The 16,814-nt window shown below is 47.4% G+C and overlaps 1 protein-coding gene across 4 annotated transcripts in view; it reads left to right on the top strand.

Annotated features, from left to right (window-relative positions):
- The first annotated feature begins 4,712 nt into the window (after window positions 1-4,712).
- LOC119453647 (zinc finger protein OZF-like) overlaps window positions 4,713-16,814 on the top strand; it is a 204,964-nt gene continuing 192,862 nt past the window's right edge. Inside the window, exons 1-3 of one of the 4 annotated variants that reach the window (XM_049668316.1) lie at window positions 4,717-4,809; window positions 6,977-7,084; window positions 10,946-11,152. In XM_049668316.1, the coding sequence (XP_049524273.1) occupies window positions 10,960-11,152 (193 nt within the window). In that variant the 5' untranslated portion in view covers window positions 4,717-4,809; window positions 6,977-7,084; window positions 10,946-10,959. Of the gene's footprint in view, window positions 4,810-6,976; window positions 7,085-10,945; window positions 11,153-16,814 lie in introns of all 4 variants that reach the window. The other 3 variants (XM_049668313.1, XM_049668314.1, XM_049668317.1) reach the window with 3 other exon arrangements.

Genomic DNA, 16,814 nt, shown 5'->3' with positions numbered 1-16,814 from the left:
TGGCTGACAGCAAGGAAGACTTGCAGGGATTAATGGACATCTGTGGTGAAGAGGGAGATAGCTTAGGTTTGAAGTTTAGTAAAGAAAAATCGGCAGTCATGACTTTTAATGATAATCAGGGCAGCGAGCATAGGATACAGGAGGTTACGCTGGAGGTGGTGGATAAGTACAAATATCTTGGAGTGTGGATAAACAATGGGGCTGAGTGCCTAACGGAACATGAAAAATATGTAACGACTAAGAGTAGAAGGAATGCAGCTGTGATGAAAAATAGGCCACTGTGGAATTACAGTTGGTACGAAGTGGTGAGAGGGATTTGGAAAGGGGTGATGCTCCCTAGTTTGACTTTCGGCAATGCAGTCCTGTGCATGAGACCAGAGGTTCGAGCAAGGTTGGAAATTAAGCAGCGAAAGGTAGGTAGGCTTGCTTTGGGAGCACACAGAAATACACCAAATCAGGGGGTGACATGGGATGAAAGTCATTCAAGGGCAGGGAAGTTAGCAGCAAGCTGGAATTTGGGGAGCCATTGAGAGAAAAGGTTGTGGGCAAGAAGAGTTTTCAGTTATTTGTACATGAGGAATGTTGATACAAAATGGAGGAAGCTGACCAGAAAACTGACAATCAAATATTTGGACTGCAGGAGGGGTGCAAACCAGGAAACAGCGGTTAAGAAAAAGGTTAAGGAAACAGAGAGGGGTCTGTGGAAAACAGGGATGCAGATGAAATCAGCACTGCGAACATACAGAACTTTCAAGCAAGAAATTGCCAAAGAAAATATCTATGATAATTCTAGGGGAAGCTCTTTGTTGTTTGAAGTCAGGACGGGAGTATTGCAGACTAAGTTGTACCGAGTCAAGTGCCAAGGTATAGACACGTCGTGCGGTGTATTTGGAAATGAAAAGGAAAGGGCTGAACACCTCATACTTTTCTGTAAAGGGCTTAACCCTACAGTGCAAAGCAACGGGGCTGATTTTTTTAAAGCTTTGGGGTTTAGGGAAAGTGGAGGCAAAATAGACTTTAAGCGGGTAGAGATAACCAAACAGAGGTTATCTGATTGGTGGATAAAATCAAGGCAGGGGTGAAATTTCACCCACCACAAAGTACAAAATATGTTAATAGTCGCGGCTAGGTGGCGTGTGCCACCGCCTGATTTAAAGGGTTCAGCCTCATCCAGCCATCCATCCATCCAGGCTCTTGATCGCGTTGATCATGGAGTGCAGGGGCGGGGCCTCGCCTCGATGACGTATGACCATTTTCTTTTTTCTTTTTTCGACGAAGACGACGACGCTCGAACGCAATCATGTGGTTCACATGAATGCATGATGGAATGATCGACAGGCATGCCGAGCCACCATGCTCGACAAGGTCTGTCTTTCAAGAAGAGGCTTGCCAAGTGCGGAGTTTCGGTTGCAACCTTTGATCCCGTTCCTGAATGGATTTCGTATCTGGACGCTTGTGTTTGTCTGCCCGATTTTTGAACTTTCATTGGACTGCCTAGCGTGTGTGAATTTGTTTTTCATGTGTGTATAAATGTAACGCAGCTAATTTCCGCATATAGCCACTAATATTTCCATGCAAGAAAAAAAAAAAAAAAAAAAAAAGAGAAGAGAGCGACTGTATGGCCTAGTGGTTACGACACTCGCTTAGGGGTCGGGGCCCCGGCTCGCGGGTTCGAATCCCGCCTCAGGCAAGAAGTTTATTTCCTTTTCTTTCTTGGTATATTACCATTTGCTTCTTTTTTTCTCTCTGTTTGGCGGCGCGGTCGGTTGTGCCCAAGGAGGATTTTTTAAAATGCTGGAGTGGAGCTGCCGTCTCAAAAGTGAAGCCGGACCGCCGCCATCTTACCAGAGGCAAGCAATAACGTTACTCCGTGCTGTGTTTAGGTGGATAATTTAGTCGTGCGCATATCGTTGGACGTCTTCCTTTCTGTCACTAGCTTTCAGAAGAAAGCCTTAAGTTATTTGCAAATTTTATGGCACATCATGATATTAATACACAGCCAAAGGTAATATTTTAAGCGAAAGGTTCGAGCCTCTAATTTCAAAGTAGCCTAGCATTTGCAATAACTGACCAAAAGAATGTAAGCTGCTAGCAGATTTCAGCTGTCTCGGCCCCCTTTCACAGTAGAAGTATGGGCAAACTGTGGCTTCACCTGTGCTGGTAAGAAACTACGGGGACTGCCACTCCAGCGTTTTTTAAATCCTCCTTGGTTGTGCCCCGGTGCCGGGCGCCGACGCGAAGCGACGGTTGGGGTAGAGTGACCTAGAATATTCTAGGACACTCTAGTTGGGGTGTTGCTACGCTGCGCTCCGGAACACTCCAAATTTTAAAAAATACTGCTCCAGTCAGGTAGACTGCTCCCTCCCTGATAGTGAGATTATATTATTGCGATAGCAATTATATGGATACTACAACCGCATTTCTGCCGTCGGCGTCGTCCTCGCCGCGACGGCAGCAGGAAAGTGACTTCCGGCTACTTACGGTCACGGTGCTTTCGAAACGAAACCCATGCCGGGCATGGAGGATGGATGATGCCGGGGTACCGGGGTCTCTCGTACGCTTTTCTTCCTCCACGCTGTATTGACCCTTTTCGCGGAGCAGTTTGCTCTAGAGAAACGAGATGGCGCTTACGGCGGCGCGCCATACATCTCCTCAGCGACCGCGCACGAATACGAAACCATTACCGCTTCTACCTTGCTTCTGTGCGATCAGCGGTCGGAAATGCAACTGAGTTTTCGCTAAAGCACTGCGCTCCAATCATGCTAGGTTGAATCATGTGGGTTGAAGACGTGTTCAGTAGTTGGCTGAAAAAATAGTCACTGGCATGTTAAGGAATGGAATGAATCTGTGCGGCCAAGTTCGCGGACCGCTGCTGCAACTATCCGAATTCGTGTTACCGGCACTTCGAGATGTGCGGCATTCCTCGAGAATACAGAAATTTGCTCATCCGCCTGCATGCATTGTGTCGCTAACCTTCAAAGGAAGGGCTTCAGCCCGAGAACATCGGCAAGAGTAAGTACCACTCGTTATATAAACAATGACAAAGTGAGTAGCGCTGCTTCCTGTCGTAGTAAGTTTTGCGGCGCACGTTATCTATACACATCTATCCCAAATGGCAGGAAAACTTACGCCCACTCTATCGCCGACGTATTAAGAATAAGTGAATGGGCGCACACTTGAATATATGCGCACTGTATACGCACAATAAATGACGGACTCCACCGATGGCGCACGAATGGTCGAAGCAGAATGTTTCGTGACGGTCCACAAGAGTAAGCGAGTTACTAGCGGTAATATATATTTGCTACAAGGTATTACATTGTGCAAAACAGCTAAGTTTCAAGCCTTGTGCGCAGCAAGAACAAATCTATCGAAACTGAGCACACCCGCGAGCGATTAGGCAGAAAATAATTAGATAGTGGCCGCACCGAGGGACTTCCCTGAGTCAGAAACTGACAAGCGGATGGTTCAAAATTTGCCAAATAAAGAACAAAGAGCAAAACACACTAATCCTGATTCAATTCATGAGCGGAATGTTTGGATAGCTTGGAATACACATTTAGCCCCGCTTTTAGAACAAGCGCAATATACGCTGCTTGCGCGTTTGGACATATATAGCTTAATGAGCTCCGAAAGCGCTTTTGCATGTTCCCCGAAGCTGTGATCAAAGCTTCGTGTCGTCCACCCAGTCACCGTCTACGATATATCCCAAAACAGAGCTTTTCTAAGCTGCGCCCGTGTCATACACTTCGATCCATTGTAAACAAGGAGGACAACGGAGGCAGTTGAGGCAAGCAATGGACGCGTCACCACGTGATGAAACATGGCAGCGCCCACGGGATCGCCGCGAAAAGGGTCATACCATAGAGGAAGTAAAGCGTAGGAGAGACCCCGGCCAGCACGGACGTGTTGAGTGTGGCGAAAGTCACGTGCTTTTTTTTTTTTTTTTTTTTTTTTTTTGCAAACGAGCACTGGCACTGGTACCCCAAATATTCTAGTAGGCTGTACCCTAAACGTCAACGTTGCCATAGCAACCGCGCTCCTGAAGCCCTCGGCCTCTGAAAAGCGCGACAAGATTTTTCCGCCGTGTCTTTTTCGCACCACATTTTGTTCGCGAGAAATGCTGACTTTGGCGTGCGCTGTGCAAACCTGAAAGTTGTGTTTTGTGTCTGTTCGTGTGAGCGTCAGCCAGCAACAGAAACACTGAAATAATCACGGCGCGGGTCTTCTTCGTCTTCTTCAAAGTTGCATTTTTGGTTAGCAGCGCGACGATCTACATGGAAACGAGAGAGAAGGGACAGGAAAGAGCGCTGCTCTCTCGTTTCCATGTAGATCGTCGCGCTGCTAACCAAAAATGCAACTTTACCAACACGCCCGTTCAGCCACCCTTGCGTTCTTCAAAGTGCCACGGAAAAACACAGGAGCGCGTCTGCTTTACTAAAACTGCTACAGAAGTTTCGTATGCTTTGTTTTGACGCGCGTCGGCAGCGCACACTTCGGCGGCTTGTAGCTGTGCAAGTTCGAATCTCGCGCCAGTCTGAACCGGCGAGCTTATTGGAGCAATGCCTCCTTTACTAGTAGGTAAGTGGTTCTTGAGGGAAAGGGTAAGGTTGGCGCTATTAGTAAAGGAGGCAATTGATTGGAGGTGCAAAGAGGGATGGCACACCAACAAGCTGCACTTCCGGCTTCACAAACATGACGTCAGGACCACCTTTTCTCCATACAGTTGACTTCCGGTCACGCTGCTTTCGAGCGAAACCTCAGCTGGACCTGAGCTGCCGGTGCTACTGCTACGCATCTGTAACAAAGGTGAGTTATGCACGATTACCTGTTCTTTTGCGGACACTTAATTCGAGGAAAAACCGCGTTTGCAAAGTCGTGTGGTATAACGTCATCTCGAAGTCTCGCAGAGATCGCTGGATAATCTATTCGTGCCTTCGATGAGCAATTCTGAAGTTCCTATGTGCTGCCCGTTGTTGATACTATAGATTGCCACCGTTGGTAATGCACAACAGGCGTGTGTTTAGTCGCGATGCGAAAACAACTTGGAGGACGCTCTTCGAGTGGAACGCGATAGCATTCAAAGATCCCTGACCGCGTCCCACGCTTCCCGGCAACATGGAACCGTTGCCGTAATGTTTACCTGAAAACGCTGGCCGTCAATGCAGCTGCGGCTGTTGCCTGGATTTCCGCGAAGTGAGAAAACAATGCTGTGCCGCTTACGCTTCGGTGTTGCATTCACCAATGCTTACACGTGTTTGATTGAAATGGCTGATAGCGCCGAGTGTAATGCCTGCGGTATCGATGAGACTATATCTACTGTACTACTGCCCATCTTTTCAAAACGAAATAAATGACCCCTGCAACGTTCTCAATAGGCTGGATAGAAGACCGTTCACCTTGAGCAAGATCTTGGGACCATGGCCTCGAATATCACAGCTGCAAAAGGCCACAAAAGCGCTGCTGCGATTTTTGAAAACTACAGGACTGAGTGACCGTCTATGGGAGGGGGGGGGGGGGGGGGACTGATTGATCGTAAGTGATAAAGCAGAGAGCTGTTGCTACGTCGGCGATATCCACAGCGGACTTTCTATTCTCTTATCTCTCTCTCCCCTTTTCCCTTCCCCCAGTGTAGGGTAGCCAACCGGGCTCAGTCCTGGTTAACCTCCCTGCCTTTCATTAAATCATTTTCTCTCTCTCGCTCGAAACGCTGGCGGCGAACGCTATATATGCACGAAGGCAAGCTTTCTGGTTCTTTTCTTTTTCTTTCCCCGGCACAGCACGCGCCGCCGCTGCTCAAACGGCAGCTAGAAAAGAGGTCTGTGTTGGAGTTTCCGCTTAACAGAATTGTTTTCTCGTGTATTCAAATTACAATCCGACGCTATCATGTCTCTAGGTTGTGTGTGAGTTGTACTTTACGAATTTTCTGACGCATTTTACTTTTAGAAATTCAAATATCTAACACCTAGCCACGCGGAAGGCCTGCGTTGATCGGGATGCGTGGTTCAGGATTTTTCTTATAGGGACAACGCCGCCGACACCGCGTTTTCTGCGACACGGAGCACTTAACGCTATCGCGTTAAAGTAGCCACTTCCAACGTGCCAATACTTGCATACCCACTCAACTGTCAGTGCGGCGAATGCTGTCTCATGGTTCTTGTTTTCTCCACCTTTATTGGATTACTATATGTTATGCGTCTCTTATGCGGGTGTTACAGCAAGGTCGTGCCATTGTGCTTTAGCAGTGGTCACGCACATGGCTGCATTTCTTTCCCTTCCTCACTGCCTGTGCTGACCACTCCAGCTGAAATGATCAGCACTTTCCATATGTTCCACTTAGATTGTGACCGTACATTTCCTTCACTTAAAACTTGTTAGCAGCTCTGATGTGTGAGCTGTAGAGTTGTGCCATGCTATGTGTACGTGGTGAGCGAGCAGGTAAATAAGCTTGCTTCCCTGATGCTGTCACTTGCGAGCGCACTGCCAAAGGTGAACATGTGTGAGTGCACGAATCAGCTCCTTATACCCAAGTCCGTTACTTTCCTTGTTCATGTCGTAACGGCACGTTTGTGCTCACGAAGAAGAAGGACGAGGGAGAAGAGGAGGCCCTTGTTTTTGCTGTGGCGGCCTCGCCCCATCCAGTGCTCTAGCGCCGTGCCTTCTAAATAAGCATCTCCCGCCGTGTAATGATATATCATGCGCATAACTTCGCATCCGTGATCAACATTGTGAAAATACAAAGGCGGTAGGTAGATTGCACAGGCAGTATGTCTGCCTTAATTTTTGTCTATGCTGTTTTTAGTATATCAATTACGAAATACCTGGACAAACTCCACGCAATAATAAGAAATTATTTCTCAGTTGCGTGAGGAGCGCATGTTTTACTTTGTGGCAGTTATGTGGTGAAGTGCCTTAGGCCCATATTCCTGGATTCATTTGTCTAATTCGTTTTCCTCTGCTACTGCTGTCTTTACAGCTTCAGCTGATGTTTGTTGTGCCCGTCAAGATCTAGGCTATCTCTACATCGTTGACAACCAATAGCTGCAAGTGCTGATTGCTGCTGGTTGGCTCAGTCCAGAATCTGGTATGTGTATTCATTTGCTCAAGGCGTGCTGTTGCTTCTAGTAGTACTTGAGCTGCTCCAGTAAAGGAGGATTGAATTAATGGTAGTTTAAGTGAAGTATGACACCCTATCACCATCGTGCTATGCAGGTGGCAAGGCATGTTCAGATTTAATCCACTAAGACTGGCCATTTATCTGTTGGAAGTTCCCACAATGGCATTAAACGCGTACGTAAACTTGTGTAGGACAAAACACTTATTGTATTGCACTTGATGCCTGATGCCATCACAAAAGATACAGTAGAATACGAATCCAGAAAATTTGTTTCCAGCTGTCCCGAGACAATCAGGCGTAGAGAAATTATTGCGTTGCGAACTACCAACGATCGTCCTCAGCTGTGAGCAATTTCCCTGTGGGACTACTGTTGCTTACCAATGTCTTCTGCGTCAGGGCCACCATCACTTTCCAGTTGCATCCTCAATGTCTGACTCATTGTCATAAGACTAATTAGGTTAGGTTAGGTGTTAGTTTAGGTTAGGTCTTGTACACAAGGAATGCCATTTGGCCTAAACAATCTCTTAAATTGTTTCAACAACATCAGAAATAGCGCTGCAGGTATGCTTAGCTGTCTCAGTGTTTGCCTGAGTTGTGATCGGCAACTGATGGTACATTGTTTGCATGGTGGTAGATTATTGCAACTTTTCCACTTGCTCTGGGCTTTATGTGTGGCAGTGTGCTGTACTCTGCATTTCATTCTGGCATGGAGATGTTGCTGCGATGAAATCTTCTGAAGTGAATATTTTTCTTTTGCTCTTTCGACCGTTTTCGTTATTAGTTGGAGGTCTGTGGTGGTCAGACTCTGCTAGGAAAACATTCGTTCGCTCTCTTTTGTTCTTTCATTCGCTTGTTCTTTTGTTTGTTCACCAGCTCGTTTGTTCGTTTGGGCTATTCAATTATGTTGACAATCATTATTGATGGGCTCTGCGCATTTTTTCTACCCACAAGTTCACACTCTAATTTGCTGGACAAGGCACCAGCAATCTTACCAACGAGAGATTAGGGCTTGCACTCTTGCTTGCTAACACTATTGTACCTTCGGAGGTCAAAATGCATCTTTGATAAAGTTTTCCCTCACCTCCGTTACTACAGAAACCCATTTCTTATTCTGTGTTCATAACATAATGTTTTTATGAACCTTTAATTAAACTATCTCTTCTTTATCGCAGTTAAATGCCTGAAGTCCCCCGTCGCCTTTTGTAAACAGGGATTATGACAAAATGGGTTCGGCTGATATCAACACAGCATAGGCTAACATTATGTTTGTCCCCTCTTCTCCAGCCACACCCAGCATGTCCTGTTATAGTTCTCTATATTGCTGTGTCTTGTCAGTGTTTGTTAAGCTAATTTGATCACAGCAGTGCATCTAATTGCTCAAACAAATATGTAGCTTTAAAACTGAAAGATTAAGATACCATAATGAATGAAACCATAACTAGGCTGATTTCAGAAGCAGCAATTGAATTGCGAAGTAAGGCACAAAGGCAGCAGGTAGAAAAAGCTCTCCCAAGCAACAAATAAACTAATAAAGAAACGACACAGCATGAAAGTGTGCATATGGCAGCCATTATCTAACTACGACCGGGAGCTTACCACTGTCGTTGAAAAGAAAAGTAGAATAATTGCATTCTACTTGTGCTAACATATGGAGCAGAAACTTGGAGGTTAACAAAGAAGCTTGAGATCAAATGAACAACTTAAGAACGAGCGATGGAACGAAAAATGTTAGGTGCAACTTGAAGAGACAGGAAGAGAGCGGTGTGGACCTGAAAGCAAATGGGAGTAGCCGACATTCTAGTTGGCATTAAAAGGAAAAAATGGAGCTGGGCAGGCCATGTAATGCGTAGGACAGATAACCGGTGGTCTATTGGAGTTACAGAATGGGTGCTAAGGAAAGAAAAGCACAGTCGAGGACGACAGAAAGTTAGGTGAGATGTTGGAATTAAGAAATTTGGAGGCGCAACTTAGAATCAGCTAGCGCAAGACAGGGGTAAATAGAGATCACTGGGAGAGGCCACCCAAGGTCATTGAAGAGCGGCACATACCGAGTGCCACTTACCCAGTGACCCAACTTGGTGTCAAAGAGGTTTGTTGAAGAGCGACACAGACTCATTGTTAAATGCTCAGTGACCCAAGTTGGTTTTGAATCCAGTTCCTCAGCACAGCAACCAGATGCTCTACCCATTTGAACATAGCCTACCCAGTGACCCAAGTTGGCAAGAAAGAGGTTAGGTGCCGACAAAAATACATATATACAGACGTACATAGATACAGACCTACCACTAAACTGAGTGAAAAAGAAAAAATGAACTTTGGCAAGCAATGTAAATGTGTAGGGCATGTAACCAATGGTCTATGAAAGCTACTGAAAGGGTAACAATGGAACTGACATGCAATCGTGGACAGGAGACAACTAGGTCGTGCGTAGTGAGTGAATAAACTTTGTTTTGGAGACCATGCTGTTGATGCCCAAAGGTGGGCGGCCACCCTATTCCAGGTAGCCATGGCCCTGTGCTGGTAGCCTGAGCCAGTTCACCAGCCGTAGCTGGTCCTCAGGTCTTGGGCTTGTCAGTTGGGCCTCCCACTGGTCTTCTGTTGGTGCTTGGTAGTGCACGTTAAAGAACCCCAGGTGGTCAAAATTAATCCGGAGCCCTCCACTACGGTGTGCCTGGTTTTGGCACGTAAAAGCCCACAAAGAAGGATAGGCATTGTCCGCGGGTTCTTTTTGCATTCCCAGACCATGTGGTAAAGGGTGTTTGGTGTACTGCAGAATTGGCAGTCTCTTGTAAATGTTGAGGGGTACATCACATGTAGTAGAGTGCCGTGGGGGTAATTGTCCATCTGAAGTAGGCGTAGTATGACGGTTTCTTCTCTGTTAAGCTTGGTGTGTGGTGGCAGATATTCCCGCCTGTTCTTCTTGTGATGTTCTAGAATGTTGTAATATTTGCTTTCTATAATTTCGTCTTGTTCTGACGGTAGACGATGTCCTGGTGGGGTTGCCCGGCGTAATTGTTCTCGGGCGGCGGCGTGAGCCGCTTGGTTTCCCACCAAGGATTCGTGTCCTAGGGTCCAGAAAATATACATTTCAGGTATGTCTTGGCTCTTGATCATGTTGAGTTTCTTCCTGCCCGAAAATGGCGACAGGCTGCCTGCGAGTCTGATGACGATGATCGGCAGGTCCGTATGGTCCCATCGGGAGGTCCGTATGGCCATTGATATGGTGACTTGTTTGGCTATGTCAATGCCCCTAGCAACTACTGATGCAGTTGCTATCTTTTCGTTTTGCTTGTTAGTTACGCAGGCAACATATCTCCCTGCCTTGTACCTGGCGGCGTCCATGTACCTTATGGCATTGTCCACGGGGTGCTTTCCTTGTTTAGCATTTTTTTTTTGTGGTGCGGTGATGCAATAGAAAGGAAGTGTGATGAAATAGAATATTTACATACAAGGGATGGTGTCGGCTGGCACAGGACATAGGCTAACTGGGAATCCTACAGTGGGCATTAAATAGGCTGATGGCGATGACCTTAGAACTTGCAGTCACTGTTCATTAATTGAACTGCACCAATAGCTTTATAATGTGTGAGATGAAAAAGTGTCTGAGATATGTTTACTATCGTAAACCTTCCACAAAAAAAGAGGTTGCCCTGCTTTCGGGTATTCAATGTGTATTGTCCCTTGTAGCCCTTTAGGAATACTGAACCAAAAGGGTTATCTTGTGTTCCATGGCTATGCATTGTAGTCTGACTCCATCTTTTTCATTGATGTATTTACCTCTTCTTGATGCTGTAACAAGACTGCAATCACCCAAATTATTTTCTGCAGGCCTCACAAATGCGATGAGCCTAGCTGAAAGTATCACTGCCAAAATGGCATGCCATGCCCTTTCCAAGGTCGTCGGTCAAGTCGAGATTGGCACGCAGTGCAGCTTGTCTCTGGCTGACAAGTCTGTTGGGTGCTCCTTCAAAGCAGGAAGTGAGTCTAGGAGCGTGCAGACTACAGAGACTGTGGAGCGGTTAAGGACCACCTCAGGTGGGCAGTAACCATCACTTCTTACTTTTGCTTGCTTGTGTGAGTCTGTGGTAAGTGGCGAGCAGGTCGTGCCTAGCTTGGCACAGTCTTCTCAAGTGTGTATGGCATTCTTCTTCTGAGCACCAATTAACATGTTTGTGATTCTTGTCTACATTCTGATTGGGGCAAAATGCAAACATACTGCTCTACTGAGCACAGTGAAGGACCTTAGATGGTAGTGCTTAATCCACAGCCCTGATGTCTGTTGTAGGCCTTACATTGCTTTACGATAGCGTTACACCCAGTGTGTCTCTTAGTTACGCCTAAATCCGCAATTAGTGTAAGAACGTGAATATAGATCAATGCGGAAGGTAAGTTGACCCCTCTACTTGAGGTGACTAAAATTGAAACAAAAAATTTTAAATCCTATAACTACAAAACATACGTTGGTATATCGGTATACTCATTCATTGAGAGAGAAGAGAACTTCAGGGAACTGTCGGAATTCTTGTTCTGGGACAGCTTTGAGTCACAACATCCCACAGCACATGACAAAGCATGCACAACTCTGTCATCAGGTAATGAGCAGCTTGCACTGGGCACCTGAGGTGCACACCAGCAATCACTTCAGTTGACCTGTAGGTGTCTTGAGGTGACTGCTTGTCCATGCACTCGTTTTGATCGTCTTCCGTCGATAGCAGCTTCAGGTTTTTTGCAGTGTTTGCAGACTGCAGTGGCCGACGGGACTTGTTCTATAATGCCAGTTTGTCCCAGCAGATAGTTATTCTTCCACAGCACTCTTCTTACAATGTGCTAGAAGCTCATCCACCTTTGCTGATGCAAAAAGTGAAACCTTTTCACTTCGAGGAATGATACACTAGTGAGCAATTCAATTGCCTTCGCAATGAATCGAATCTGCTGTCATTGGGAGAATTCGTGCACAGTGCTCGCAAAAAATTTCCACCACAATGTCTTCAAGTTCACTGGCTCACTGTCGGCACTCATCAGTCACATATGGTCAGTGGTACTGTTTGTATTGCCTCTTGTGCGCATTGTGGTTTGCTTCAGCTGCACACCGCGATGCTAGGCTTAGCTGCTTCAACAACCAATCGTCTTGAGTGGTTTCATCGCCAGCTGCTACCGATTTCGCCAACACCGCCTTCGTCGTCCGCATCCAACTCGATAAAGGCTTCGAAGCGAGGAAATTACAGCAGATGGACAATGGAAAAGGAGGACACCATTATCAGGCAAGCGCAAAGTGGCCCGTTGCAAGCGGATGTCACAAAAGAATTAGAAATTTCGAAGCCGACAATATCGGACTATATAAACAACAAGGTGAAGATTTCGGAAGCTGCGAAAAATATGCTGGATTGTGACAGAAGAATGTCAGCCAAGATGCCCACCCAAAACTTGAAGCTATTCTGATGTGGCTCAAAGCCACGATCGCTATGCAAGTGCCGGTGTCCGGTGATGTTTTAAATAAAAAGACAGAAACCATGGCACTTCAGATGAACATTGAGGGCTTTAAGTTTAGTGATGGCTGGGTCCGAAATGTAAGAAGAGAAGCAACTTAAGCTGTAAGAAGATGTGTGGTGAAAGTTCCGCTGTGGACGAGTCGGCCGTTGAAAGTTATCGTTGTGGTAGGCCCCAGTTATTGCTCCAACAGTTAGTGCCAGAAGACACATTTAATTGTGATGAAACAGGGCTGTTTTATAAGTTGCTACCTGAAGAAACACTTGCGTTCACTGGTGACCCTTGCCAAAGTGGCAAGCACAGGAAGGAACGGCTGACCGTCCTCGTCGCCAGCAACATTCTTGGAACTGAAAAGCTTCCGATGCTTGTTAGCAGTAAATGCTTGAAGAGTGCTTCCGAGATGCTTAAAGAAAGCGCGTGTTCATGTGCTGAACGAAGCCAACTAGAAGGCGTGGATAATGCAACTTATCTTCAAAGGGGGGTGGGCAGTGCTACCTGAACGCAGGACAAAGTAGACAATTCATATCGTCTACTTCCTTTGTCCTTCGTCCGGGTAGCACTGCCCACCCCCCTAAGAACATGTTCAGTTACCAACTCGCCCAGCTTGCTGTGTTAATCTTTTCAAAAAATGCATTTGGAATCTGGAGAAGTTTGAGCGCCAAGGATGCAGGGTTCCAATGCTAGTGGACAACTTAATTGCGCGTGGCCATGCCAAGGACCTCAAAGCTATGCATGTGGAATTCTTGCCACCAAACTCAACATCACTGCTACAACCGATGGACCAAGGGATTACCCGGACTCTCAAGCAGCTCTATCGGTCACGTGTGCTTAGTCACATGGTGCTATACGTGGACAGTAGCAAGAGCTAAAAGCAGGCCTAGCAATCCCACCCCCAGCGTTGTTGCACTGTTGCTCTAGCAACAGCCAATCGTAAGGCTTCTCAGCATGCTGGTGTGATGAGCCATTAGCAGGGCCGCTTGCAATGCAGACTTTGTTTAACTGGCCCCTGATTTATTTATTTTGTGCTTGCGCTCTTTCTATGTGGTCATCGTAGGCAAGGAGTGCGGTAAGGAAAGGCGGAACTTGGAGCTTTCGAACGATACCAAGATGGTGGCGCTCAGCGGTGGGAAAGACTAAATATGGCTCCATGAACTCTGGTGTTTTTGCGCAATTATGAACTCCTTTCTTGCCGTCCACACTGACATAACTTTTTTTAAACAGTTGCAGTGTGTTTTCAGCTATCATATGTGACCCTTAGTTATACACACGTGCACACTCCGTCCCCGGTCAAGGTACAAGCACCGAGATCTCTAATAACTGTTCTGGCAGCCATTCAGAACTGTTTCTGATGTTGCTGTGGCAATTTGAGGCCTTCCTGACTGTTTTCATGGCTGTTTTGTTTTACAGCGAAGCTGTTTATGACTAGGCTTCCCTGCATTTTTTGTGTGTGTGTGTGCAAAAATGTAGGCCGATCCTGGCAATACAGTAAAAGCTCGTTAATTCAAATTTCGCGGGGACGCCCAATGAGTTCGAATTAAACTGAAATTTGAACTAACGAAATTCATTGAAAAAACAGCAGGAATTGAGACCGGGTTGTTGGAAAATCACTCAAAATATTTACTTGCGAAAATAATCCGTGATCGCTGTCTGTTTCTCTTCTTTGAATGCGATCGCCATAGCCTTGTTTTCCAACGCGCGAACGTGGCAGAAAGCATCCTCTGCGTCTTCCTCGAAGCTGAAGAATAGACGCGCGACACGCATAGCCTCCATTAGTTCCAAAGCTGAGGGCCGCGTGGGTGCATCATCCTCTTCGTCATCCGCACCTACATCGACGACGGGCGCTTCTCCACCAGTCACCTGCGCGATGATATCATCGTCGGTGATTGTGCCGCAGACCGCTGCACAGCAATCTGCATCGACGTAGTCGTCGAAGGTCACGTCCTCCAGCGCATCCCGCAATCCGGCAGGAATGATCACGGCCTCGCGCTCCTCGGGCTCGCAAGCTGTGCCCTCATTGGTCACACAAAAGCCACTGTGGTGGAAGCAATTGGCAACAGTTGTTGCCGTGACCTGATCCCAGGCCCGCACCAACATATGCAAGGCCGTGAGCAGCGTCACATCGTAGCGACAAGGCACCGAACGACTTCGTAGCTCTGACGTACACTGAGGCCTAGCGACTGAATGTGCGGCACACAAAGGACACGGAGACTACGCAGACACGTCCGGCACGAACCACCACACGATGCGAAGTGCGAGCGCAATGACGACAGTGACGCTGCTGCGCTCGCGCCATCTATCGTTGAGCCTTGAAAGCTTGCGGCGGCAGTATAAAATACCACCACGCAGCGGCGCGCAGTTCGAATTATCAATAGAGGAGCCGATGCGCGCGTGAACTAACGAGTTGGTTAACCCATAGACGCCTATATAATGTGGCCGGACCATGACCATCAGTTCGAATTAACCCGAAAGTTCGAATTAATGAGGTGCGAATTAACGAGCTTTCACTGTAGTGCAGAAAGGATTCAAGTGCAATTGCACATACCCCTGTGGACTCAGGGTGGTGGGCTCTGGGACAAGGGTAACAGGAACAAGGGTAACAGATACTACGATCGGATCTTAGCCCAAAAGGCCGACCTGCATTGGCCATGTCTAAGTTCGCCCCGCCCTCTCTTTGTCCGCGTTCCAACCGCTTGCGTGCCTAGTTTCCTGCCACTCTCCCAGGGCGACAGCACTGTCGCGCGTGTATATAAGACAAGGTGCCATTCTTTATTTTAAATTATACTTCTCTTTCGTCGTAATGTGGAGGCTGCGTGTAGTGCACACTGCCGGCAGCGATTGCATTCTCGTGTCTGTTCTGGTGTCGCTATTCATAGGCACGTTGCTCCTCGAGATTCCGGGCTATACGCGGCCTCCCCACTCTGTGTCACCTCTGTGTCGTGTGCTAAACAGCTTCACTGGTCATCCACCTTCACACAGTGGAATGGCGCATGATTTTTTTTTTTTTTTTGTGGTCCCTTGAAAAACAGATCAGTGGGGTTCTGATGCATTACAGTAAAGTAAATAAACTAGCTATTTTGGTATATCTGATAGAGGTAACAGAACTGGAAGTAGGATTGTAAATGTGTTAACAGTAACTGAGTGGCATTCTGGTGTCACATGTAAGAGGTCGCCCGTGGCGAGAAAATAGGACGACGAAGATCGTGGAGCGTTCTGAACGGCGCGAGTGCTCGAGGCACGCGAGCCGAGGTGTAATCCGCGAGGGAGAAGCATCGAAGCATTATTATCGACGTGGCTCTTGAGCTGGAAGGTCGCCTCGTCAGCCATGCTCTGACGACGGGAGAGCGGAGGACCCGGCCACGAAGTCGTGAGACTGGAAAGGCCGAGGTGTAGCTTTAGTCTTCGGAGACGTCCAGACGAAGCTCCTGGGACCGGCCACTGCTGCTCACGGTGGTTCCGGTCTTCTTCTCGAGAATTCCTCTTCCTCGGCCAAGCCCGTTCAACCGATAATCACCGGGGCACCGAGCCGCCACACAGATCGTCGGAGGGCGAAGAACGCCGCATTAGGGCCTAACCCGACAAGTGACACGTCAGCGGCGGCTACCGGAGCTCCAGCCACGCACTCGGCCAGGTCAATGGAACAGCGAGTCGTCGGCAATTTACGGCATCAGCGACAACCCGAACGAACAAGACGCGAGGCCTAACCCGGCGAGTGACACGTCAGCGGCGGCTACCAGAGCACCAGCCATGTACTCGGCCAGGTCGACGGAACCACGAGGCGTCGGCACTTACGGCACCCACAAAGCTTCGGATGAGATTGACGTGGACTCAACAGGAACTTCGAACCGCCGGTCTGTAAGAACCCGCACTTCCATATTGAGACGCTATTAGGCCGGGGCCAGGGTGGTCAGACTGTCGAGTCTGGGCTAGGACTGACTTAGAGACACTAAGGCGGAGACCGAGGTAGTGCTTTTGATAGCTTTGTATTTAGTCAGAGTTTTATGTTTTCTATTGAGTATTTTTGGTTGAGTTATGGTTTGAGTTTTGTGTGCCGCGTGCTTTTATCTTCCTTGTACATATTAAATCCTTGTTTGCTGTGCTGCCAGTCGTCTCTTCTCCATCGAGAGTAGCGCATGTACGCAACTCTCCGGCTCCCAAGCGAGTAGAAGGTGACATCTGGTGTGTCGGGGAAATTACTGCCTACCTTTGAACA

This window comes from Dermacentor silvarum, chromosome 5, assembly GCF_013339745.2.
Source record: "Dermacentor silvarum isolate Dsil-2018 chromosome 5, BIME_Dsil_1.4, whole genome shotgun sequence".
Taxonomy (NCBI): domain Eukaryota; kingdom Metazoa; phylum Arthropoda; class Arachnida; order Ixodida; family Ixodidae; genus Dermacentor; species Dermacentor silvarum.
This window is presented reverse-complemented; position numbering and strand designations above follow the sequence as displayed.